Source organism: Delphinus delphis, chromosome X (genome assembly GCF_949987515.2).
Source record: "Delphinus delphis chromosome X, mDelDel1.2, whole genome shotgun sequence".
Taxonomy (NCBI): Eukaryota; Metazoa; Chordata; class Mammalia; order Artiodactyla; family Delphinidae; genus Delphinus; species Delphinus delphis.
The window spans coordinates 107,589,382-107,615,186 of NC_082704.1; the positions used below are offsets into that span (position 1 = coordinate 107,589,382).

A 25,805-nucleotide genomic window follows, 5' to 3' on the forward strand; every position below is an offset into this window, starting at 1 on the left:
CATATACCCTGAGAAAACCATAATGCAAAAAGAGTCATGTACCAAAATGTTCATTGCAGCTCTATTTACAATAGCCCGGAGATGGAAACAACCTAAGTGTCCATCATCAGATGAATGGATAAAGAAGATGTGGCACAAATATACAATGGAATATTACTCAGCCATAAAAAGAAACAAAACTGAGCTATTTGTAATGAGGTGGATGGACCTAGAGTCTGTCATACAGAGTGAAGTCAGACAGAAAGAGAAAGACAAATACAGTATACTAACACATATATATGGAATTTATGAAAAAAAATGTCATGAAGAACCTAGGGGTAAGACAGGAATAAAGACACAGACCTACTAGAGAATGGACTTGAGGATATGGGGAGGGGGAAGGTTAAGCTGTGACGGAGCGAGAGAGTGGCATGGACATATATACACTACCAAATGTAAAACAGATAGCTGGCGGGAAGCGGCCGCATAGCACGGGGGGAACAGCTCCGTACTTTGTGACCGCCTGGAGGGGTGGGATGGGGAGGGTGGGAGGGAGGGGGATGCAGGAGGGAGGAGATATGGGTACGTGTGTGTGTGTGTGTGTGTGTGTGTGTGTGTGTGTGGCTGATTCACTTTGTTGTGGGGCAGAAACTGACACACCATTGTGTGGCAATTATACTCCAATAAAGATGTAAAAAAAATAAAATAAAATAAAAAATAAAAATAAAAATCTCTCTCCCACTCAGCATAAGGTTGAACACTAACATTTCATAAGTCTCTATCATTTTGACTTTTATATCAGAAAATTATCTCGTGGACCCAGTAAACAAATACATTGACCAATAAATTCAAAACCCAACCAGACTATGTCCAAGTGTTCAGGTATATAACCACAGAAGATCAGTTAAATTGCTAATGATAAGCAGGATCAAAGACTTCTAGGACTTTTTTAGTTTGAAGCAAGCTTAGCAAATATTTAGCCTAAACCCTTAATTTTATGGAAATATATATAAATTTCTAATCTTAACAACAGAAAAAATGGATTCCAAATACCTGAACACTGATGAAAACTATGCAGCTGAGACCTGGGATGATATTAATGGATTTGGTCAATACACACGGATAATTTTCATTTATGCTAATGATAGCGCTTCCCTATAGCAGGCTTTGTCGATGCCTGCTGCTGTCTCTGGGCACTCACCATTTTGAAGCACACCAATCTGACAGCTTCCAACTGCCAGCACCTGAAACTAGTCGCCCGAGGGCTTTCTCTGGCCACCAGAGCCCTCCAGGCCTATACTGGGCAATGCCAGGGAGTTAATACACCTGCTGGCAGTCCTCAATTAATGATGGAAAGTGAGTTGGATGACAAATACCCCAGCTCCTTTGCTCCTGAGATGGAATCATGCTGAAGCATATTCTACAGTTCCCCAGCAAAACTGAGCCCCAGTTGTCCACAGTAATAACTGGCTTAAAAAAAAAAAAGTGGAGGAGAAGGCAGAAGAGGAGAGTCAGAAGGAGATGTGACTCAAGCAATGAAATTGAAACTGTAATTAAAAATCTTCCAACAAACAAAAGTTCAGGGCCAGAGGGCTTCACAGGTGAACTCTATCAAACATTTAGAGAAGAGCTAACACTCATCCTTCTCAAACTCTCCAAAAAATTGCAAAGGAAGGAACACTCCCAAACTCACTCTATGAGGCCACCATCACCCTGATACCAAAACCAGACAAAGATACTACAAAAAAAGAAAATTACAGACCAATATCACTGATGAATATAGATGCAAAAATCCTCAACAGAATACTAGCAAACAGAATCCAACAACACATTAAAAGGATCATACACCATGATCAAGTGGGATTTATCGCAGGGATGAAAGCATTCTTCAATACACACAAATCAGTGTGATACACCATATTAACAAATTGAAAAATAAAAACCATGTGATCATCTCAATAGATGCAGAAAAAGCTTTTGACGAAATTCAACACCCATTTATGATAAAAAAAAAAAACTCTCCAGAAAGTGGGCATAGAGTGAACCTACCTCAACATAATAAAGTCCATATATGTCAAACCCACAGCAAACATCATTCTCAATGGTGAAAAACTGAAAGCATTTCCTCTAAGATCAGGAACAAGACAAGGATGTCCACTCTCGCCACTATTATTCAACATAGTTTTGGAAGTCCTCGCCACGGCAATCAGAGAAGAAAAAGGAATAAAAGGAATACAAATTGGAAAAGAAGTAAAACTGTCACTGTTTGCAAATGACATGATACTATACATAGAGAATCCTAAAGATGCTACCAGAAAACTACTAGAGCTAATCAATGAATTTGGTAAAGTTGCAGGATACAAAATTAATGCACAGAAATCTCTTGCATTCCTATACATTAATGATGAAAAGCCTAAAAGAGAAATTAAGGAAACACTCCCATTTACCATCGCAACAAAAAGAATAAAATACCTAGGAATAAACCTACCTAGGGAGACAAAAAACCTGTATGCAGAAAACTATAAGACACTGATGAAAGAAATTAAAGATGATACCAACAGATGGAGAGATATACCATGTTCTTGGATTGGAAGAATCAATATTGTGAAAATGACTATACTACCCAAAGCAATCTACAGATTCAATGCAATCCCTATCAAACTACCATTGGCATTTTTCACAGAACTAGAACAAAGAATTTCACAATTTGTATGGGAACACAAAAGACCCCGAATAGCCAAAGCAATCTTGAAATCTGGAGAAAGAAAAACGGAGCTGGAGAAATCAGGCTCCCTGACTTCAGACTATACTACAGAGCTACAGTAATGAAGACAGCATGATACTGGCACAGAAACAGAAATATAGATCAATGAAACAGGATAGAAAGCCCAGAGATAAACCCACACACCTATGGTTACCTAATCTATGACAAAGGAGGCAAGGATATATAATGGAGAAAAGACAGTCTCTTCAATAAGTGGTGCTGGGAAGACTGGACAGCTACATGTAAAAGAATGAAATTAGAACACTCCCTAACACCATACACAAAAATAAACTCAAAATGGGTTAAAGACCTAAATGTAAGATTGGACACTATAAAACTCTTAGAGGAAAACATAGGAAGAACACTCTTTGACATAAATCACAAAGATCTTTTTTGATCCACCTCCTAGAGTAATGGAAATAAAAACAAAAATCAACAAATGGGACCTAATGAAACTTAAAAGCTTTTGCAAAGCAAAGGAAACCATAAACAAGACCAAAAGACAACCCTCAGAATGGGAGAAAATATTTGCAAATGAAGCAACTGACAAAGGATTAATCTCCAAAATATATAAACAGGTCATGCAGCTCCATATTAAAAAAACAAACAACCCAATCCAAAAATGGGCAGCAGACCTAAATAGACACTTCTCCAAAGAAGACGTACAGATGGCCAAGAAGCACATGAAAAGCTGCTCAACATCACTAATTATTAGAGAAATGCAAATCAAAACTACAATGAGGTATCACCTCACACCAGTTAGAATGGGCATCATCAGAAAATCTACAAACAACAACTGCTGGAGAGGGCGTGGAGAAAACGGAACCCTCTTGCACTGCTGGTGGGAATGTAAATTGATACAGGCACTACGGAGAACAGTACGGAGGTTCCTTAAAAAACTAAAAATAGAATTACCATATGACCCAGCAATCCCACTACTGGGCATATACCCGAGAAAACCATAATTCAAAAAGACACATGTACCCCAATGTTCAGTGCAGCACTATTTACAATAGCCATGTCATGGAAGCAACCTAAATGCCCGTCGACAGATGAACAGATAAAGAAGATGTGGTACATATATACAATGGAATATTACTCAGCCATAAAAAGGAATGAAATTCGGTCATTTGTAGAGACATGGATGGATCTAGAGACTGTCATACAGAGTGAAGTTAGTCAGAAAAGAGAAAAACAAATATCGTATATTAACGCATATATGTGGAACCTAGAAAAATGGTACAGATGAACCGGTTTGCAGGGCAGAAATAGAGACACAGATGTAGAGAAGAAACGTATGGACACCAAGGGGGGAAAGTGGCCAGGGGGCAGTGGTGGTGTGATGAACTGGGAGATTGGGATTGACATATATACACTAATATATATAAAATGGATAACTAATAAGAACCTGCTGTATAAAAAAATAAATAAAATAAAATTCAAAAAAAAAAAAGGAGGAGATGTGACTATGGATGAATGGTCAAAGAAATGCAACTTTGCTCGTTTGGAAGATGGAGGAATCACACTTGGACCAGCCAAACCAGACTCTTTGCTATTCGAAAAGCAATTTTCTTTCCTTTTCTCACGTTGTTTCCTCCCTCTGGAATTGTATTGGACCCATCAACTCAAATCCTAAGAATCCTTCAAGGTCCACATTTTTCTAGTATGAGTCAATGTATAAGTGAACAAATGCATAAAAAATGAAAGCTACCTGTGTATAGGCTGGCTTTCCTACCTCGTCATACACCCTGGCAACAAGAATCAGAAAACAAATACCTAACATGGCAAGAGTGGGGCCGACCCATGCCAGGTTCTATGCCTTCTTTTTGCTCAACAACCACTAGCTTTGTTCCTTTGACTTTATATTCTATGCTCTGCCAAAACATCATATTCTTTGTTACTTGTCAGTAAGTGGTTTCTTTATTAGTTTACTTACCGAGGATATTCTGTTCCCCAAAAGAAAGGTTTCTGGAGCTCTCCTGCTGGAAATCCTGGGAGAAAGACAAACAAAATTGTAAGGGACATAGGGATTGATTTAATGATGAGTACCTGGTTCTAGCTTTGGCACTGAAGTTCCAAAGGCCCATCTTAAAGGTACTCCTCATGGAGCTGGGATCCCTCTAAGAGATCCAACTATCTCTAAGATGATATTAATTCAACTGAGTTTGAAATCAGTGCATTCCATCAGTTTCAAGGAAACTATTTCGCACGGATACACTATTGGCAGTGTCCAGGTTGCCGTGAACTGGGTTCCTTCATAAACAGCGCATGCAAGAGGCTTCCAGCTGTCTTGTGGCTTCCCCTGATACAGAAAGGGCCAGCTTCATGGGCACACAACCAATGCAGTCACACGGGGCCCCCGTGCAGAAGGACCCTGCAATGAAATTAATGCTCTGCTGTCACTGTATGAAATGCTTAATAAATTTATGTTTGAATGTGATTTTGGAAGTGGAGACCAAGGGGACAAGAAAGCATGCATGTGAGCAAAGCAGCCATGCAAAATATTCCTGTCCACGGTTCCTTTTATGCTCCATTTGCATGCAGCATCCAAGATGCTCCCTGGGAGCGCAGAACTCCAGTAGACCCACAGAATGTGTGAATTCAGCAAGACTCAAAACGAGTACAAGGTAAGCATATTACATCTAGGACTGAGTATGTGGGAGCTCTGACAGCCCTCTTCGGGCTCTTTCTGTTGGAAGCAGAATTTTCTTTGATCACCAAAGGGCAGCAGTGGCATTCTAAGAAACATGAATGGCCAAGGAAGTCTGTCATACTCTTTCTTACTCCTGTATCAGTCAACCACATATACCGAAATGATGACGTAGAAGGAAAGGGAAAGACAGGACAACCCATAGTTTCTTTTCCTTTCAGTCCTTTCTTACTCATCAGTAAGCCAAAGGTAGAGAGTGTTGGTAGAATGTACATGTATATAAGAAATGAAGTAAAACCAACTGAGTTAGTTTTATGCAGTGTTTCCACTGTTCTGGCAAGAAGAAAATACATACTCATGTACAAGCTAGAAAATATAAACTACAATTTCGTCAATTCTACATCTAAGTTAAAAGTTCTTTTATCTGGGGAGTTCCCTGGTGGCACAGTGGATAAGACTCCATGCTCCCAATGCAGGGGGCCTGGATTCGATCCCTGGTCAGGGAACTAGATCCCACATGCATGCTGCAACTAAGAGTTCGCATGCCTCAACTAAGGAGGCTGCATGCCACAACTAAGGAGCCCACATGCTGCAACTAAGGAGCTGGCGAGCCACAACTAAGGAGCCCTCGAGCCGCAACTAAGGAGCCCACCTACCACAACTAAGACCCAGAGCAACCAAATAAATAAATATTGTTTAAAGAAAAGTTCTTATATCTGTATTTGTTTTGGCATTGCACAATATAAAGATGAATGGTAAAATTACGCTGATGATTTAAATTTTTAATTTTTCTTACAACTTACAATGGTATTAAATAGCAAATTAAAAATACTGTGACAAGTCTAGAGAAAGAAAGGCTGTAGAAGACAGGACAAAGCTATATATTTTAGCCCCTTTACAGCACTTTTTCCTGCTTTCTGAAAAAGAGGTCCCCATATTTTCATTTTGTACTAAGCCCCACAAATTATGTAGCTGGCCCTGGGTGCAGATGAGTGGGAGAAATGTCTTGTTTTGCTGTGCCATTGCAAGTCACCACTAAATTTTGTTCCCTGGGGTTGATCCTAGGAGCTGCACTTACAAGCCATCACAACTGGGAATGCAAAGAATAGTAACAAAGAAAATGACAGAGAGAGAGAGATACCTTCTGCAACATCCTTGCCTGCTCCAGAGCCACTGCTCAAAGCTGCTGGAGACTAAAAGCTCTTTTATAAGAGTTCAAATGTTTTATCTTCCCTCTCTCCTTCTCAACAATCTGTCTACCTCTCCTCCAAGACAGGACACTACGAGAAGTGAGGGTAGGAAAGCACATTCTTAATTTAGAAGTGAAATATTAATTCTATGTAATTCATATACATATATTATTTATATTTTTTTAATAATATCATAGTTTGAGATTTCAGCGTGCAAAAACCTAATTGTAAAACAGAGCTGGATCCAGCTAGTAGTCCTCTCTCTTCCTGCTGCTTTCACATAAAGGAAAATGCATCTGACTCTGGAGGGGCAATGTCATATTAATCTTCATAATTTCCACATTTTCTTAAATATCTTTGGCATCTTTATATCAATATTCCATCATCTTTTTGGTGATTACTTTTAGTAAGTCATTCTGACTTGGATATATATATGCAAATATATATTACATATATATGCAAATCACAGTTTTTATATGAAAATTCTGTCTCACATAATATATCATCAAAAAGCAATGATATTTCCCAATAAGAACAATGATCATAGACCAATGTGACTTAATTATTAAATCATTATGGCTTTCCTGCTTGGTAATGTGCCCAGCTGGAAGCATTTATGTTCATTGCCAACCCCTTTACAGGAAAACATCTGACACCTGCACGAGCCTCCTTTCTGCCGCTGTTGCTGTTAGAGGCCCCAGACTCGCAGACCGCAGCCATCACACTCCCCTGATCAGCTGTATCTTTGCAGCTTGTCAGGGCCATGGAACCCAACACTGATCAACAGAAGAATCTGATGCCCTTAGGACCATTTTGCTGAAGTGAATGGATTAACTGTTTAAGCTGCATTTTTGGAGATGTCAATTGGCAAGAGTGATAGATCAAATCCCAACAGGGCCAACTCAATATCTTATCTCATAAAGCGAATGAGCTCTATTTAGCAAAGGTAGAAGTGAAAAATAATTAAATAAATGGAAAGGGAATTCTTTTTCTTTTCCTCTCCCTTTTTAATAGGCTTTTCTTATCTTTTCTTGCATATCCATTTTATCTCCTCTTCTTCCCATTTCAGCACTGCCTCACCACCTATTTCACACTTTTCAAGCTCCTTTTTCTATCAGTATATTTATGGGAGACATTCCTCACAATGTAAGTGTGTGTGTGTATATATGTACGCATACATATGAACATGAGAGATAGGAGAGAGGGAAGGAGAGGGAGGAAAGAGAAATTTAACTGTCGGACTGGCAAAAATTCATAAATTTAATAATACTGACCAGGGTGTAGGAAGCATGTTGGTGGGAATATAAATTCTTGCAAGCATTTTGGAAAGCAATTTAGTCATCTCTCAATGCTTTAAATGCCATTTAAAAAAATGAGTAACTGCAGGCTGATAAGGAAAAGGCTCTAACAGATATTATTAAGCAAAAAAATATTAAGTGTAAATACAGCATTCTGTCACGTATGAGTCCTTTTATGTGTACTACATGTGTAAATGTATGCATAGGTATATAGAGTCAGGTCTGCTATAACGCTTGTATTGAAAAGGTAAATTTGTTCCAACATGATTGAAGTAGCAGGGAAAAGACTGGAACGTAACTCCAATTTCACATTTTCTTATGCACAATTTTGTCCATGAGAAATGCTAGATGAAAGCAGAAAACTGCACCCAAATGAACTGAGCTGCTTAAGAGTACACAAAATGCACACATCCCAACATGGACCAGCTACCTCTGTCCCCCATGTGTTAGAAGCCCTACCCATCCACATCTGGTGTTAAAACTTTTCAGATAAACCTCCTTCCACCACTACACAGTAACTCACAAGTTGCAGGCCCTCCAATGCCAACTTCCCCAAGCAAACGTCAGGTCTTTTTTTTAAGGGAAAGCACCATATTTACTGTAGAGTTTATGTATTTACCCATTTAACACGTGTAAAACCGTGCTATAGTTTTTATTAGGCTCCTAGCTTTTGTTTTCACGTGTCACTGATAGTTTTTGATTGCTGTGCCCCAGCCCCATCTGTCCCATAAGCCTTGTGGCTTTTATTGCACAGTTTTGCATAGTGCAGTGATGTTTAGGACCACATGTCGCATTACAGCAGAACTGACTACGTATATACACATCTATGTGTATATGTACACATATATATTCCCACCAGCGGTTCTCAAATTTTGTCATGCATCAGAATCACCTGGAGGACTTACTGAAACACAGATTGCTGGGCCTCACCCTCAGAGCTTCTGAGTCAGTAGGTCCAGAGAGGTGGCTAGGAATTTGCATCACTAACAAGTTCCCCTGTGATGTGATGCTGATGGTTTGGGAACCACACTTCAAGAACCACGGCCCAGTCACTGGCTGTCATGCACTGTGGTGCTATGGCTAAATATGTTTATTGCTGCATTGCTGTAACTGAGGAAAGTGTGCAACAACCTAGATGTTCAACAGGAGGGGAATGAGTTAATGATGGTATAACCATATTATGGACTGCTGTGCAGCAAATGAAAAGAAAGAGGCAGGTCTCCATATTCTAGCGTGGGAAACTCTCGAACAAATGCTGTTAGAATAAAGCAAGGCATAGATATAGATATATAAATGCCATTTATATATTTAAGATAACTATCCTATCAGTTTGAGTATATGTATGAAAATTCACAGAAAAGGTCTGTAAAATACATACCAAAGTGGTCATAGTGGTTACTTACCTCTTGGAGCTAAATGGGATTTGGGGTGGTGGGTGGTTAAAGGGGCTTTGGACATAAATGTAATGTTTTAAATATTGATTAATCAAAGGTAATCAACTTGTATAATTAAAATGAACTCTTTTAGGGACTTCCCTAGTGGTCCAGTGGTTAAGAATCCGCCTTCCAATGCAGGGGACGCGGGTCTGATCCCTGGTCGGGAAACTAACATCCCACATGCCGCAGGACAACTAAGCCCGCGCGCCACAACTACCGAGCCCGTGCGCTCTGGAGGCCGTGAGCCACAAGTAGAGAGAAGCCCGTGCGCCGCAACAAAGAAAGATCCCGCATGCCGCAACGAAGACCCAACACAGTCAAAAATAAATACATAAATATTTAAGAAAATAAAATGAACTCTTTTAGAGATAACAGGTGTGTGTATTACAGAAATTTCTTCTAAAGGTTATTCCAAACAGTTTATAGTTAACTAAGCTTACATAGTAGTTTTTTGCTCATACATTTGTCAATACCAGCAAATTCCTATTTCAAGCAAAAATACAGACTGTGGTTAAATAATTCCAAACACTAACATTCTGACAAAAGAAAATATTGGTATCTATATGTTGTAACAACCTCACTCTTTGGTAGCAAAAAATTCTCTTTCTCAAATCTGTGTGTAGGAAAATCACAAGGTCTGCTTTAGGCTTTCTACTTGGGTCAGCCTTTTGTTTCTACTGGCATTTCTCATAACTCTATCAATGAATACTGACTAACCTAGTTGGAATCTTAGCAAAATGGTGACCATAGAGTGCTTTTGTTTAGGACACAACTGCCAAACAACTGATCACATTCAGTGGGTCAGGTTCAACTAGTCGGTCTTTAAAGTCATAAAGTTATATCCTAACTGCAGCTGTATCTTTCCAGGAAAAGTTAAATGCCTCAGTGTGTCTGGGTTTCAGTGTCCATTTTACTAGTGTAAAATCACATTAATTAGGTTTTTTAGTAGAGGCGAATATAGAGGAAAAAAACAGAATTAGCCCATTGTCCCACAGCTCAGACCTAAGAAAACAAACATATAGCCTCAGGTATAGAGAGTTCAAACTGTATGGAGAGATGGGGAAAAAATTAATAATTTCCCTTTTTTCCCACCCCTCTCCCCCCAGCCCAGAACTTCCCACTACTATGTACAAAACTAGCTTCAGATATTTACTCAAATGTCACCTCCTTCTCATTAAGGCCTTCCCTAGTGCTTTTTAAAGGAGGAAAGTATTATTCTACCCCCCTTTCTTGCTTTATAGCTCATCATAGTACCACCATCTATGATACTCTAAATTTTACTTATCCTTTATAAAGTATTGTCTGTCTTTCCCCAACTGGAATGCAAGCTCCATAACAAAAGGACTTTTATTTTTACCATTCTCTCACTGCAATATCTCCAAAACAATGCCTGGCACGTGGTAATCACTCAATAAATATTTGTTGAGTGAATGGAATCTGCACTTTGTGAAACTCTAAACGGTGACTGGGGTTAAACATTACCTATAACTATGAGTGCGTGTTAGCCAAAGTCTAAAACATTACACGACACTATTAGTACTACCAATGTGCTACTCCTTGAAGTTTCCATATTCAATACCAGAAGGGGCCTATGTTCCATTATTCAAGTTCTGGTTTTCCTTTACCTTCTAGATTAGGTACTCTGTTGGTTCCATTCCCTTACAATCATGGCCGAGCTAGTGCGGTTTTGAAGTTTGCACATTTTTTTCAATAAACTCTTAATCAGAATGCAAATATTAACAAGATGAAAAGCTCTGTCTAGCTCCATGCAAATTCCATCACCCTATGTCCTCTTAGCCCTCCGTAACACCAAGGAATAAAAGTAGGATATTTTCCCTTTTATGGTTTTATGGCATATGCTACAAAGAGAAAATCACACAAAATACTGATTTAGATCAGAGTCCTTTGGTCCTAACAATACTGAATGAAGATAATCTCTTTTCCCTACACTCTTTGTATGCTTTCACATAACTGCCACATTAATTTTAAGTTCCATATCCATAAGTGTGTGGTTCAAGAAAGTTATCATGTGGCAAGTATTCTGAAAGCATTTTCTTCCAACGTTTTGTTACTTGTAAGTTTTGGGCTTTGTTTTTTATATATTGACACTTACAAATGGTGATTTGTAAGTGTCAACTGTAGTTGACAACTTTAAGACAACTGTAGTCAGACTGTTGTTTCCGTGTTTGGTCAGATTTAACAAGATGGGAGACCTCCAACTTTCAATACCAGTCTTCAAAACCCAGAGCACCTGCTTCTTCCCTTTCTCTCCATCAAACTTTTGAAAATTTACTAATACCCTCCATATCCAAGGGTGGAATTCAATCCTCAGTTGGTTGAACCTTCGGATGAAACCTTTAGATACGGAGGGCCAACTGTATGGTGCAAGGCAACTCAAATTCCATCTAAATTTGGGAGCAGTTCACTCAAATTCATTCTCTCTTTTGACTCCTTTGAAGGAAGTAGCATTATTTGAATTTGTTCAGTTAGGATCTCTCCAGCGGCCTCAGGGGCAGAAGTGGCACAGCCAGGGGCCAATGACAAAGTAAATTCAGTCCAAAAGAAGTTGACAGCGGGGAGGTTCTAAAGGAGAATCCAATGGGCTTGAGAATGTGTAGGCCAATGTGCACACTCAACTGTTTAATTAAATCTGTTTCCATATTTGCTGTAGGTGCTTTCCCCAGAGAGGTACTTCGGTTTTCCATTGAGTGTGTATCACTATGGGTGTTTGTCATACTTTTATTGAGGGGCTGACTGTATCAATACATTGTATTATATTATTAGTCTTGTCAAATAACAGAATGTTTGGTCTTTTGCATGGATTTATTGGTGTATTAATGTGACTTTATTCTAGTACATGTCATGACAGTTATTTTCAAAAGCATTAAGTATATGCTTATATTACTGAACTAATCCATGTATCAATCTACATTCCAAGGCTTACTGCTGATGTACCATCTTAGCAACATTATTATACTTCCTGGTGAGATTCACCTGTAGTTAATTCTGCTGACTTGTTTATTTTATTTGTCCTGCCCAATAGCTCCAAGTTCTATAGTTCACTAAGTGAACATAGTTTATGACTCTAATTTTAGAGATGTTAATATATTTAAATACCATCATAAAAACTACTGGGAGAAGTTTGGTTTGGTTATGATGATGCAACTTCCATAAATAACCAGTGACCACTAACATTTACTGAGCACCTATGATGTTCCAAGCCACTCAGGTAAGTTTTGAACATACAAATGTCCTCAAAGAGCCTACAATCCAGTGAGGGGGAAAGGACGTAACTAGAAAAAAAATTCCATTTTGCAAAATCTAAACAGGAAGGTGAACTGATACCAAAGCTCTCTAAAAGTGTATTTTTAATTGAAATGTCTTTTAAAGTCAGTAAAGAAATACTGGATACACGGGAGTAGACGCATAGGCGTGTTTTGGAAAAGGGGTTATCTGTACACGTGTGTATGCTAATGGGTAAAAAATTTGTAAGATCAGTAGGGACCAGAGCTTTCAACAGGCCCCCAGTTATTTCGGTGCATCTCCTAGTTGAGACCCACTGGCTTCAATCAGAATAAGGATTCTCAACCCCAACTGTACATTAGAATCCCTCGGGGAGGTTTTTAAAAATATACCCATGTCCAAGCCCCTGCCCCAGACCTATCAAGCCACAGTGTCTGGGATGGAGCCCTGAGCAGCAGTATGTTTTCAAAGTTCCCCAGATGATTCTAATATGCAAACAAGTTCAGAAACCTTGGTTTAGGAAAAATAACTGATGTATATAAATTAGCCCTCCTGTCTCATTCTCCTCTCTTCACTGCTCCTCAACACTGTGCTCATAACATATGACTAGATATTTTTATTATAATTTTGCAGACTATTCTTTCAAAACTGAAATTTTACACGGCTTATAAATTATGATTGTACAAAAGGACAAAAACAGTTTTAATTGCAACTGCTTTGGAAAATCCAGGATGAATGCTCACTCTAAGAGAGAATGAGTGTTACATCTTATTCAGGATTAGTTCTTATAATCAGATAAGCCAGATACCATTCTTCTAGAATCTAGGGGGCCATCAGTAGGGACATGGAAATTGCTGCAGTTACAAAGCACTTTTGGTTATGTTTTTTGCTGTAAAGGGATTTCATTGTCATCTCACTGCTAAGATTAATAGTGGCTTTTTTTTCAATTTGGCATCTTGCAGTAATTTGGTGAATGCCAACCCTCCCCTTTCCAGAAAATATCAAGTTCTAACAGCTGTGACTCATGTCAAGGGATCCAGCAAGATGCCCTAGCCATCTGCCGGCTTCCTGCAGGTAACCTCCTGCCACCAGATCTATCAGCCTAGAACTGACGAGCTGAAAGCAGCTTCTAAAATCTGCCCTCCGTCTTGAAATCTACTCTTCGGGCTCTTCTATTCTTTTCCTGCCAGAATTACCTCCAGGCTGCAACATAGAGAACCCCTTCTTCTTTACCAGCATAACCAACCATCCCTGTCTGCCCAGGCCTGAAGGGGCTCCTGGGATGTGGAGCTTTCAGTGCTAAAGTTGGGACAGTCCCAGGCAAACCAGGACAAGTTAGCCTCCTTACCTTTACCCAACCAAGTTTGACCTCTTTTGCATTTGAACTGCAATTTTATAGCTCAGCAGTTCTCGAATTTCAGCATCTAGTGGAGGTTTGATGGTTAAAATCTTCTTAAAACATAAATTGCTGGGCGCACCCCCAGAGTTTCTGATTTGGTAGGTCACGGATGGGACCAGGTAAAGCCCATTTATCACAGGTGATGCTGATCCAGGGGCCACACTTTGAGAACCACTATGCAGCTCAGTATCTCATACTCTACTCACGTACCAACAAGTCCTTTCATGCACACAATTGCTGTCCTAGGTATTCAAAACTGACACTAGAGGAAGTGATGTTCAGTCCAGGCCTGGGAAAACAGCAGATGCTCAACAAATGCCTGTGTGGGGTCACTGAGCCATATCTGGGGGTGAGATAATGGTCTCAAGAATGAAAATGTGACTAACATTTTCCCCTTATCAATTAGACCAAAAAAAAAAAAAGAAAAAGAAAAAAACTGAGTCTCTATTCATCTCCTCCAACAGTATCTTTACGATGCCTAACAGTATCTTTTACGATGGTAAAAGAAACCCATCTCATCTATTGTTAGTGAAAATATAAATTGGTACCACTTTTCTCAAGAGAAGTAGGATAATATATATTTTTAAATCCCTTAAATTGAGCATACCATTTGACTCAGCAATTCCTCCACATCTAGGAATCTACCCTAAAGAAGAGTCTCAGATTTGCACAAAGACTTAGCCGCAAAACTCATCACAGAGTTTTGGGGGTTTTTTTAACAATAGTGGAACAGCCTTAATGTCTTTCGGTAGGAAATTAAAGAAAGTAAGGTGCTTTTATATGGTGGAATACTCTGCATGGTAACTTAGAAGAATATGTGACAAATGAAAAAAATACTTGTTACAACTTTCAGTGGGAAAAAACAGTTTAACTGGACGAGTCCATAGTTAATTTCAATTTTTAAGTATGTAGATAAACATAAGTTTGAGAGAGATTCAACAAAATTATTAACTGTAGCTATTTTTAAATTATGATTAACTTTAAAAATATTTTTAGCTTATCTAAAATTTTCTAGATTTTCCACAGTAAATGTGAACTACTTTTGTATTAAGGGTCAAAGACAATTGATTTTTTTCAAGGGAGGACAAGTGAGACTGTGACCTTCAAGACCAATTAGTGAGACTGTTCCCTGACTCCCTGGCCATGGCTCCTTTCCAGCTTCCTGATGCTCTGCTCACTTGGGCTCACAGCCAGGTCGCTCCCAGTGTGCGTCCCACTCACCCCCCACCTCTTGAATCAAACTGACCCTGAAAGCCATTCTGTGCTTTCTGCTACCAGCCCTGCAGCGAACCTGCCCAGTCCTCTGCCTGGAAACAGCGTGCGTCCTGCCCCACGAGAGTGTTTTCACAAGTGCACAGCAGGTGGTAAATGCGTCCCTCCAGGCATCGGTCCTGGGACTCAACAGTTACAGGAATGCCATGAGACTGCAGGGCTTCCCACTGAAAGGCAGCTTGTCCCTCGGTGGCACTACCCAGAATGTCATTCTCAGCCGCCTCCTTGGTCGGGCCTTAGAGACATGGGGCTGTATTAGGGCGTCCAGAGTCCTTGACTAGACCAGGACAAGAACATCTGAAAATAGTTGTAGCAGGTGTCCCACAACCTTGCCAAGTGCATCATGTGGCAATTCTGCAAACTATTTGAACTTTGCTCATGACTTAACTTCAACTCACTTAACAAATTTTTTTTAAATTTCAGAGTAAATTTTGTGAAGGACAACGTTTTGGGAGAGTAGCTCAAAATATTCTTGTTAAGGTAGCTTATGAAATCTCTCAAATAACGTCCCCACCCCATCGGAATCCAAGGATGGAAGGAGATCACGGGCATAGCCAAAGGGCTTGCAGAGAACAGCACTCTTAGAGACGGCAATAATCAACTGCTGCTTGATGCGACAGCCCTTTAAGACATGAAATCAGCATGACCTGGAGACCGCCTGACCTTCTGATCCTCATCCCCTGGCTGTCCCCACATCCCATAATATCTTGTTTCCATACCAAACAAACAATCCCCCACTACACGGGTGAGGGCAGAATATAATGATTACTCTAACATACAATTATACCATGCTTTCAACTTTTTCACAGTGTGTTCACATGTGTCATTTCATGTAATTCTCACATTTCTTATCTGGCACTGAACAGTGTAGGCTGAAGACCTAGAGCACATAATCAGAGAAGCTGGGTTATACTCCCATCTCCGCAACTTACTAGTTGTGTGCTCTTTTGCACGTTACTTGGCCTCCCTGAGCTTCAGTTTCCTCTTCTGTAAAATGACCCATAGTATCAAGCTTATAGATAGACCTACTGAAGATTAGAGACAACATATGCTAAAGTATCCAGCACAATGCTTGGCACATTAATGGTTCTCAGTGAAGAATGGCTGCACAGCGCAATTATGCTCTCCATTTTATGGGAGTCCTTCAAAGCATCAGTGGAAAAGTTGGGAAACTACCTGTATTATCACTACACAATTATTTGAGAACAATCTTTTGGGATTTAACTTACCCATTCCCTATTTCCCCTCACCGCTGCCACTGCCTAGGTTTAGACCCTCCCCATCCTTCTCTTGAACCACCTGCCAAACTCCTAGCTGGCATAGGGGGTCTCAATCTTTCCCGTCTCCAAGCCATGATCTTCCAAGCCATGATCTTTAAGACTAAGACCAAGGAACCAAAAATTAAGTTTCCTGCCTCTCAAAGAAAACTATACCAGTTCCCTATGGCCTGTTCCTCAGTATGGCTTACAAGGTCCTCATCTACTTCTGCTACATTTCACCTCGCGTCATGCCTTCTGCCCCATCCCCCGCCTACCACATGCAGTCTGTGCCCCAGCAACTGTGAGCATCTCACCACCCGTTCCTGCTCCATGCTCCGCGTGTGTTGCCTTTGCACCAGCCAGTACTTCTGCATGTCCCAACCTACCTACTTTGCCTACAGAATTTTTCTCCTTTCAAAGCCCACTCAAATGCCATTTTCACCGTGAAGCCAACCTTCACTCCCCTAGATAGTTAACACACTGCTCCGTGGCTCCCAGGATGCACTGCACAGCCTTCTGTTGTACACTCACCATGATGTCTTATAAATGACTGGTAACAAGTCTGTCTCTCCCTGCTTCTCAAAAGCAAGGAATCCTAACAGCTAAGATTTATTGACTACCTACTACAAACCAGTTTCTCTTCCAAGCATTTTGTATATATTATCACCTTGAATCTTCACGACAACCCTATAGGATAGTCACTACTATTATCTCCATTTTATAGATAATTAAACTGAGGCTTAAAGAAGTTAAGTAACGTGCCCAAGGTTGCAAGTTATCAGAGGCCAAGCCAGGGTTCAAAATCAAAGCCCACACTCTTAACCACTACACCATACCGTATTAAAAACCTAGCACTGAACTCAGTACCTGGAAAGTTGTAATGTCTGTATTACTTATCTCTTGCTATATAACAAAGGATCCCAAAACATAGTGGCTCAAAACAATAAACATTTACTATCTCACAGTTTCTCTGGGTCAAGAATTCGGAAGCAGCTTATTTGTGTGGTCTGTCTCAGGGTCTCTCAAGTGGTTGCTGTCAAGATGTCAGCGTGGGCTGCAATCACCTGAAGGCTTGGCTGGACTGGAGGATACGCCTCCAAGATGGCATGCGCACACAGTGCTGGTCATGGGCAGGAGGCCTCAGGTCCTTCACATGTGGCCCTCTCCACCAGCTCCCTGAGGGCCCTCATGACATGGTTGCTGGCTTCCCCCAGAGTGATCAATCCAAGACAGCAAGGCAGAAACCAGATGTCTTTTATGACCCAGCCTCAGAAGTCACACCCTGTCATTTCCACAGTATCCTATTACTTACAGAGGTCAGCCTTATCCAGTGTTGGAGAGACTACACAGGGGTGTGAACACACGGGAAGCGAGAATCACTGGGGGCTCTATAAATATTAAGTGAATAAGGCGAAAAAATTACTAAGAATTGCTCTGTCAGGATCTCTTCTAGATAATGAGAAGTCTGGATTAGGTGGCCACTTAAGTTTCCTTCCTTGTAGCTCCAAAACTATGGGAGATTATTTTCCAATTCTACTCAAATAGATTGTCAAGTGCATTCAGGGATTTAATTTCATTAAAGTCCAGTAGAGGCCACAGGTGAGTATTTGCTAACTTGGCTTCTACTTTATGGTTTTAGGCAGAGTCAGCAAAGTATGAGAAGTTCTACCAGTCTGAAACACAGTTATTTCCCTAACAGCAAAACAAATCTATGCTTGATTTCAGGATTAATTTTATAGTTAGATGCCAGCGTTAGCCCAGCCTCTGCACAAAGGCTTATCTTCCTTAGCAGAGTATCTGTGATTAAACTGAGGCAACTAAATCCCTTGTGTATAAGAGCAAAGATAATAAAAAATCATTGGTTTTAGCCCTTAGGCCTTGCTTGTTTTCAAGCCAAGGTTTTGTTTGCTTAAAATAATTCCTTGATATGATTTGAGACCTACGAAGATAAAAAACTAATATTGTTATAAGGCACTATGCAGATACACATTGATACTGAATACATGAAATGAATTTTATTCTAAAGACCAGTCTATATTAGCGGAAATGAAAACCAAATGTAAGCGGCTCTCCCCTCAGGCTCACCCTCCTGCCTTCCGTAAGACCACCTGATTAGATCCAAAGTACTTTGGAAGCTGGGTCAGAAACACGCTATGAGGGTCCCTAGATCCCATCCTCTCACAGTGCTCTACATCACAGATTGGCAAACTACAGCCATGTAAACAGTTTCACGGGAGCACAGCCGCACTCATTTGTTTATGAATTGTCTATGGCTGCAATGGCAAAGGTGAGAATTTGCAACAGAGACCATATGGCTTGCAAAGCCAAAAATATTTACTATCTGGCCCTTTATAGAGAACATTTGCCGATCCCTCGTCCACACCTCTGGCAGCTTGGCCTGAGGTGAACTGTCATAAGCCCAAATGTCTATGCATGCTACACGCTATTCTAAAAATCTTTAAGGGAGAATGGGGGTATTACTGTTTATGTTGAGGTGTTACATACATGCAGTAAAGGAACAAATTTTAATGGTAGAACACAGTGAGTGTTTTACACAAGTATCACCTGTGCAACCACCTCCCAGATCAAGGTAATGTTTCCTATGCCCCCTCTCAGTCAATACCCCCCAAAACAAAGGTAGCCATTATTTTAACTTTTATCACTTAGATCACAGATTTGTTTGCCTGTTCCTGAACTTCATACGAATGGAACCACGCAGTGTTTCACTCACCATTAAGTCAGCAGCATTCTTACACACTGCAGCATGGAGCACTTCGTTCTTTTCCCGTGCTGTGCAATATTCAATTGTATGAATACAGCACAATTTATTTGCCTACTCTTCTGTTGATGGAAATTAGGTTCTTTCCACACTTTTGCTGCTATGAACATTGTGTACATGTCTCCTGGTGGGCATCAGGATCCATCCATCTTATCAAGAGTGGAATTTCTGGGTGATAGGAGACATCAACAAACTGCCAAATACTTTTCCAAATGAGTCGTAATTGTTTAATGTACAAAAATATTGTTTTAATGTATAAAACCTTCTGAGAACAAAAGTTCAAAATACGCCCCTCCCACAATCTTCATATACACGCTGTGTATCCTGTGACAGACTGGCTATCCCAGGCATTAGTGGCGGGCGTGCCGGTTTTTGATATACAAAACGCTGACCTTGACAATATGCTGGCACTTTTCAAATTGATCTTGTTAAATCCTACCAAAAACTCTGTGGACTGGGTAACCTCAACATGTGACAGATGAGGACAAGAGGGGTCAGGAAGGAGAAACACCTTGACCAAGGTCATACAACTAAATCAGTGGCACTCAAGGTCTCCCATCGAGCTTATGTCTTCCTACTAAAAGCAGGAAGACCTGGGACTTCCCTGGAGGTCCAGCAGTTACGACTCCGCGCTTCCACTGCAAGGGGCACGGGTTCGATCCCTGGTCGGGGAACTAAGATCCTGCATGCCACGCAGCATGGCCAAATAAAATAAAATAAACGCAGGAGGACCAGCTTTGCATTTATCACAGGGTTAGGGAAGCACAAGCTTAGGCACCAATAACCTCAGCTCCTTGTTTTCCTGTTTAACCACCTTATCAGGTCAAATATAATTAAATTCTGCAACAGCTCCTGAGTATAACTCCCCGTACAGCAGACTTAAATCATCATTATTTCACACTACACTCTGTGTCTGAAGACATTGCTACCCAGCTTGACAAGGGTAGAAAAATAAGAAGCTATAACCACCCTGCAAAAATCTAACATTGAAAGATCACCACAAATCATAGGGTTTCACATATAGGCATGGATTTGCCAAAACAAACAAATAAACAAACAAAAACCCTACAGGTTTTTCTATTTTCTACTCAAGTCTCTACTGCATGCAGAAGCTGACTTAAATGGCATAAATCAGAAAATGATAATGTGAACTGAATGAAATTCTCATAAATCACGTTACTAAGTATAGTTACATCTTAGATGTGAAACCCAATTAAACAGATGGCCACATGCTGTCAGAATCAGCCCCTAATCAATAAAGATGTTCATTTTAGAAAATCACCTCCATTTTTCACTTCTTCAGTGAAGCAAAAAGGTGGTACTTGGGGGCTGGGGGGAGTCCCAGGAAACCCAGTGGGGAAATGTATAAGGAACTCCACCTGTCTTAATTTATAGTCTGGAAAATCAGAAAGGAGGGAGAAAAAAATGTCACCCACAGGATTCCTTGTCATCTTGCCTGGGAATGCAATTTACAATGAGAGCAAGCACTGGTCATTAGGAAAACAGAAACAGCTTGAATCTCTTAATTAAAATACTGCTTCAAATTGTTCATTCCAAACCCCCTCTGCTCATGAGCTTTAGAGAAACCACTGGGTTACCCTGAAATGGCTGCTCCCTCAGTAAACCTCTGATAAGATCAGCTCTCCCCAGAAAGAAACAGGCTGAGCAGGGGTGAATCCTGGAGGCAGGATTTAAACCCCCCAAGAGCAGTGAGTATTCACTGACATTGGATAGCCAGTGTGGAAGCACTGCTGAGGAGTCTACCTCAGTGCCTTGTTTAGCATAAGAACTGATCTATTACATTCACCAGTTTGATGAAAATTTTGTCTACCAATGCCAAGAAGTGATGAAAATGAGAGCTGGTGAAAACACTTCTGTACTTTGGAACACTCACTCTGGAAAACATTTGGTGTCATCTGGTAAAGTTGAATATTTGCATACTCCACAAGCCAGTAATTCTACTCCTAGTATATGCCCCGAACACTTGTTTCAGGGGACATGTATGAGAATATTCAGAGCAACGTAGTTCATAATAGCAAAAACTGGGGGAAAGGGGAACGCTTAGGTCTGTGGAACAGATAAGTAATCTGGGGTACAGTCACACATGGAATGTTACAGAGCAGTGAAAATGAAAAACCTACTGCCACATGCTACCTGGATGAATCTTAAAAACATGTTGAATGAAAGCACAATTGCTTAAGATTGCATGCAATATAATACCATTTTTATTATGCTAAAAATAAGTAAAAATAAACAGTATATTGCTTAGGGATACATATGGTTTAAAATTTATTTTTCAAAATACAAGAAAATAATAAACACAAAAATCAGAATAGTGGTTACGTAACTGGTGAGGAGGAGGAAACTGAGGAGGAGCGCAGACAGAGGCACTGACATCAGGAACGTTCCAGTTCTTGGACAGGTGGTGGGTTCATAAACGTATATTTATTTTCTCATATGTTTTCTTATATACTTTGTAACTTTATGTGTTCTAGCATGTTATATATATAATCTTTTGCATGTACAAAGTAAACCATTTTCTTTGAAAATAGATAATTTAAATAATTTTCTATCACCCAGTAAGTTATTCCAATTGATATCGGTATAATTCGTGTTATATAAATATAACCTATATTATTATAAATAGTATTTATAAGTAATATCTAAAATATCATAATTTCCCATTAACGCAGATTACTTTTCAACTTAGAGCTATAGAAAAGCATCATGTTGTATATTTTAAATATATAAAATTTTTATTTGTCAATTATACCTCAATAAAGCTGGGGGGGTGGAGAAAGCAATGGTATTTTTATGATAATAATACACTGCCAGCTAACTGTTTTCCTGTTCACTACTCTCCCAGACCAGTCCGGCAGAGGCTGCCGTTCTCCAAGGTGGCCACACGAGGGCGACTCTAAGAAGGTGTGCCTGCTGGGAGTGGGCTGTCCCCTCTGGCCAGGGAGTCCTGTCAGGATGAGGGCCAGCACAGAGGACCTACCACAAGTGGGTAGACAGGAAGCCTGACTGAGAAGGTGTCATTCAAGCAAAGATTTGAAGGAAGTGGGAGCGCGAACCACTTGGATCACTTGGAGAAGTTTTCCAAGGCAAAGAGAACCCCGAGTACAAATGCCTGTAAGGAAGAGTGTCTCCTGCTCTAGGAACAGGAAGGAGGTGAGCATGGCTGGAACAGAGGGGAGATAAAGGCAGCATCATAAGAGGCCTCGGGGCCATTTCAAGTAATTTGGCTTTTATTCTGTGTGAGATGGGACGCTGATAACGGGTTCTGAGCAAAGGAGGGACATGAGATGACTGAAGGACATCTTAAAATGGCTGTGATATTATATTTAGAATAGACCAAAGGGGGATAAGTTCAGAAGCAGGGAGGCAAGCGAGGAGGCTATTACAGGGGTTCGGGGGGAGACGGTGAGGGCACAATCAAGGGGAGCAACTCCTTATAAATTCCATCTCCCGCGCTCAACAAACAGCTTAGAGACATGCTTAACACCATGAGATTAGAGGTGCTCACCACACGAGGGAGTGAAGGGGGGCACCGGAAGACGTGCAGCAGCAGCCCCCCTCCCACAGCAGGTCACTGGCAGCCTGCACTCGGGCTCTGTCATTCTCGTCAACGTCTTCAGGCTTTTACATGTGGATGTACCTCTAGACAATATATAGAACTGTTCTGCATGCTTTTGAACTCTATTTATATGATATCATACTCCACATATTTTTCCAAGTTTTTTTTTTCACACACACAACCTATTATTTGTGAACTTCATCCACGTTAATACATGTCGCTCTGGTCACTCATTGTTCGCCACTGTCTGGCATGCCCTTGTGTGAACATGACACATTTTGATTCATTCTCCTTTGGAGGGCCACATAGGTTATTCCCCTTTTGCTGCTATTATAAACAACACTGCTGTAACCATTCTCACATGGGCCTCCACATGTGCGACTTCTCTAGGGCACTGCTTCCCCAACTATGTTAGACTCACCTGGAGGGCTTAATAAAACAGTTTTCTGAGTCCCACGTCCAGGGTTTGTGAACAACAGGTCTAAGGTGAGGCCCAAGATTTTGCATTTCTAACAAGTTCCCCTGGGACTCTATTGCTAATAATCATGGGACCACACTTTGAGTAACAGCATTAGTGCACATGTCAAGAGCTCAAGTGACATTCACAGACACGCGTGCCCATAGTTGGCTTTTCTAGGTGTTGCCCAATTGTGCAGCAAAGTGGGTGGACCGATGTACATTTCCACCAGCAGTATGTGTCCCTGTCGCCAACATTTGGTGCTGTTAGATTTTTAATTTGTGCCAATCTGACCTTTAATAATTTTTAACTTATCATCTTAGTTATAATTATGTACCTAATACATGTAAATAAAAGAAACTCAAGACTTTACATCCTAGGATTAATTAGAGCACTTCAAAGCTTTTCTAACAGCCTCTAAATTCTCCCCAGCTACCTGACCGTTTTTCCCATCAATCCTAGTAATAAATAAAACAAAAATCAGTAAGACCACTATGAAAGAAAAGTGGAAGCTTGTTCCTTTTCATGGCCAACATCACTGCAGTTTTATTTACTGTAGCTGTTTTCTTTTTAACTTAATGGTTATATAAAGCTTTTTAAAAAAAACTTATAAGGTAATGAGGAAAATTGGACATATGGGTAGGGAAACAAACTTCCTTCACCAACATACCTGGTCACTGCTGGGAGGAAATAAAGAGTGCCCTACTCTTAAGTCACAGTCATGGAAAAGTTCCATCCATTTTGTAGCACATTAACAAGGAGACAAGGAACCAGTACTCACGGATCTGGTTGGTGGATGCGCTGTAGAAGGCATTGACAGTCGTTGGATTTGTAAACCACCTGTAGACAGAGAAACAACCACCACCAAATGATCATCATTATCCAGGCAGGAGGGCAGTGAAACACATACAATGTGGCGGGATTTATTAGCAAATAACCAGGGAACAATGGGGAAGCTCGACACGCAGGGAAATTATCACCTCAGTTTAGGGTTATTGCTCTGCTCAATGAACAATCTCATCCTAAACTGAACATGCCTGGTTATTCACTGTTACTAACGTAATGTAAAAAAGCACCAGGGCTTCTGAAACAGCTTTAATGAAAAATTCTAGAATCTAAAGGGATCTCCCCACAGATGGAAACACAGCACCAAGCTGATGTTTGCCAGGCCCTGTTCAATGGGTCCATGGGACAGCTGAGTTTTCCATGCTGCATCACCTCTGACCTGTCCATTAAAGGCTTGAGATTGGTGACAACATAGAAGTCCATGTAAAGAGAGATAATAAAGCACAACCATGGTACCTAGAGGGTCTGCCTGCTCCAGTAGAAAGTTTACTGATTTAAGCACCAAAAGATCTAATGGCTCATCCTGCCTCTATCACTAACTAGCCGGGTTGTGGTGGAAAAGTGGCCTATCTTCAGTTTCAGCTATAAAACTAAGCTATGGCATTAAGATATCTTGGGAGTACCTTCCAGCTATGAAGAGTCTACACTGCATTTTAAATGCACAGGAAGTGACTTAGATCAGACTCAGCAAATTTCTTCTGTAAACAGATGGTAAACATTTAGTCATTTCATGGACCAAGAGGAAAAATCAAGGACATTATATAGGTACTTCCATAGTGAGAGAAACTTTTCTATAAAATTTTATTGATGAAAGTCAAAATATAATAATCTAGTACAGGGCTTCCCTGGTGGCGCAGTGGTTAAGAATCCACCTGACGATGCAGGGGACACGGGTTCAAGCCCTGGTCCAGGAAGATCCCGCATGCCATGGAGCAAGTAAGCCCGTGCACCACAACTACTGAGCCTGCGCTCTAGAGCCTGCGAACCACAACTCCTGAGCCCACGCGCCTAGAGCCCGTGCTCCGCAACAAGAGAAGCCACCGCAATGAGAAGCCCCAATACCACAACGAAGAGTAGCCCCTGCTTGCCACAACTAGAGAAAGCCTGCTCGCAGCAATGAAGACCCAACACAGCCAAAAATAAATAAATAAAATAAAGTTCCCTTTAAAAAAAAAAATCGAGTACAATTTTTGGTAATTCAGGCCTAGTAATGAGAAGAATGAAATTCCTTAGGGGCAGGAGAACGTTATGCTTTGAGGTTCAAAGTTAGTGCTTCCTACCATCAAATCAACCACAGACATTTATCTCTAAAGATCACTCTTAGCTCATGGGCTGTACAAAACCAGGCAGCAGGCAAGATTTAGCCCTCAAGCCATAGTTTGCTGACCCCTGACTTAGATGCCTGTGAGTTTCAGGCACTGCTGTTTATGATTAAAACCAAGCATTTGTCTTAAGCTAAACTGCTCAAAATAAACTTCTGTAAATCCTTTTCAGAACAATCATTTTACCAATTTATGTCTAATAGAATAATTGTGTCAGACTGATAATTTATGTCAGACTAACATGAAACTGGTAGGAAATCCAAGTGTGGATTCTAGTTGGTCCACCCATACCTTCTCCCCTTATAAAGAAGCCCATGACTGTCATCCTATT

The 25,805-nt window shown here is 40.5% G+C and overlaps 1 protein-coding gene across 1 annotated transcript in view; it reads right to left on the reverse strand.

Annotated features, from left to right (window-relative positions):
* PHEX (phosphate regulating endopeptidase X-linked) overlaps positions 1 to 25,805 on the reverse strand; it is a 198,515-nt gene that overhangs the window by 26,191 nt on the left and 146,519 nt on the right. Inside the window, exons 15-16 of the mRNA XM_060003154.1 lie at positions 24,088 to 24,146; positions 4,680 to 4,734 (exon numbers count right to left, since the gene is read on the reverse strand). Coding sequence (XP_059859137.1) covers positions 4,680 to 4,734; positions 24,088 to 24,146 — 114 coding nt within the window. The remainder of the gene's footprint in view (positions 1 to 4,679; positions 4,735 to 24,087; positions 24,147 to 25,805) is intronic.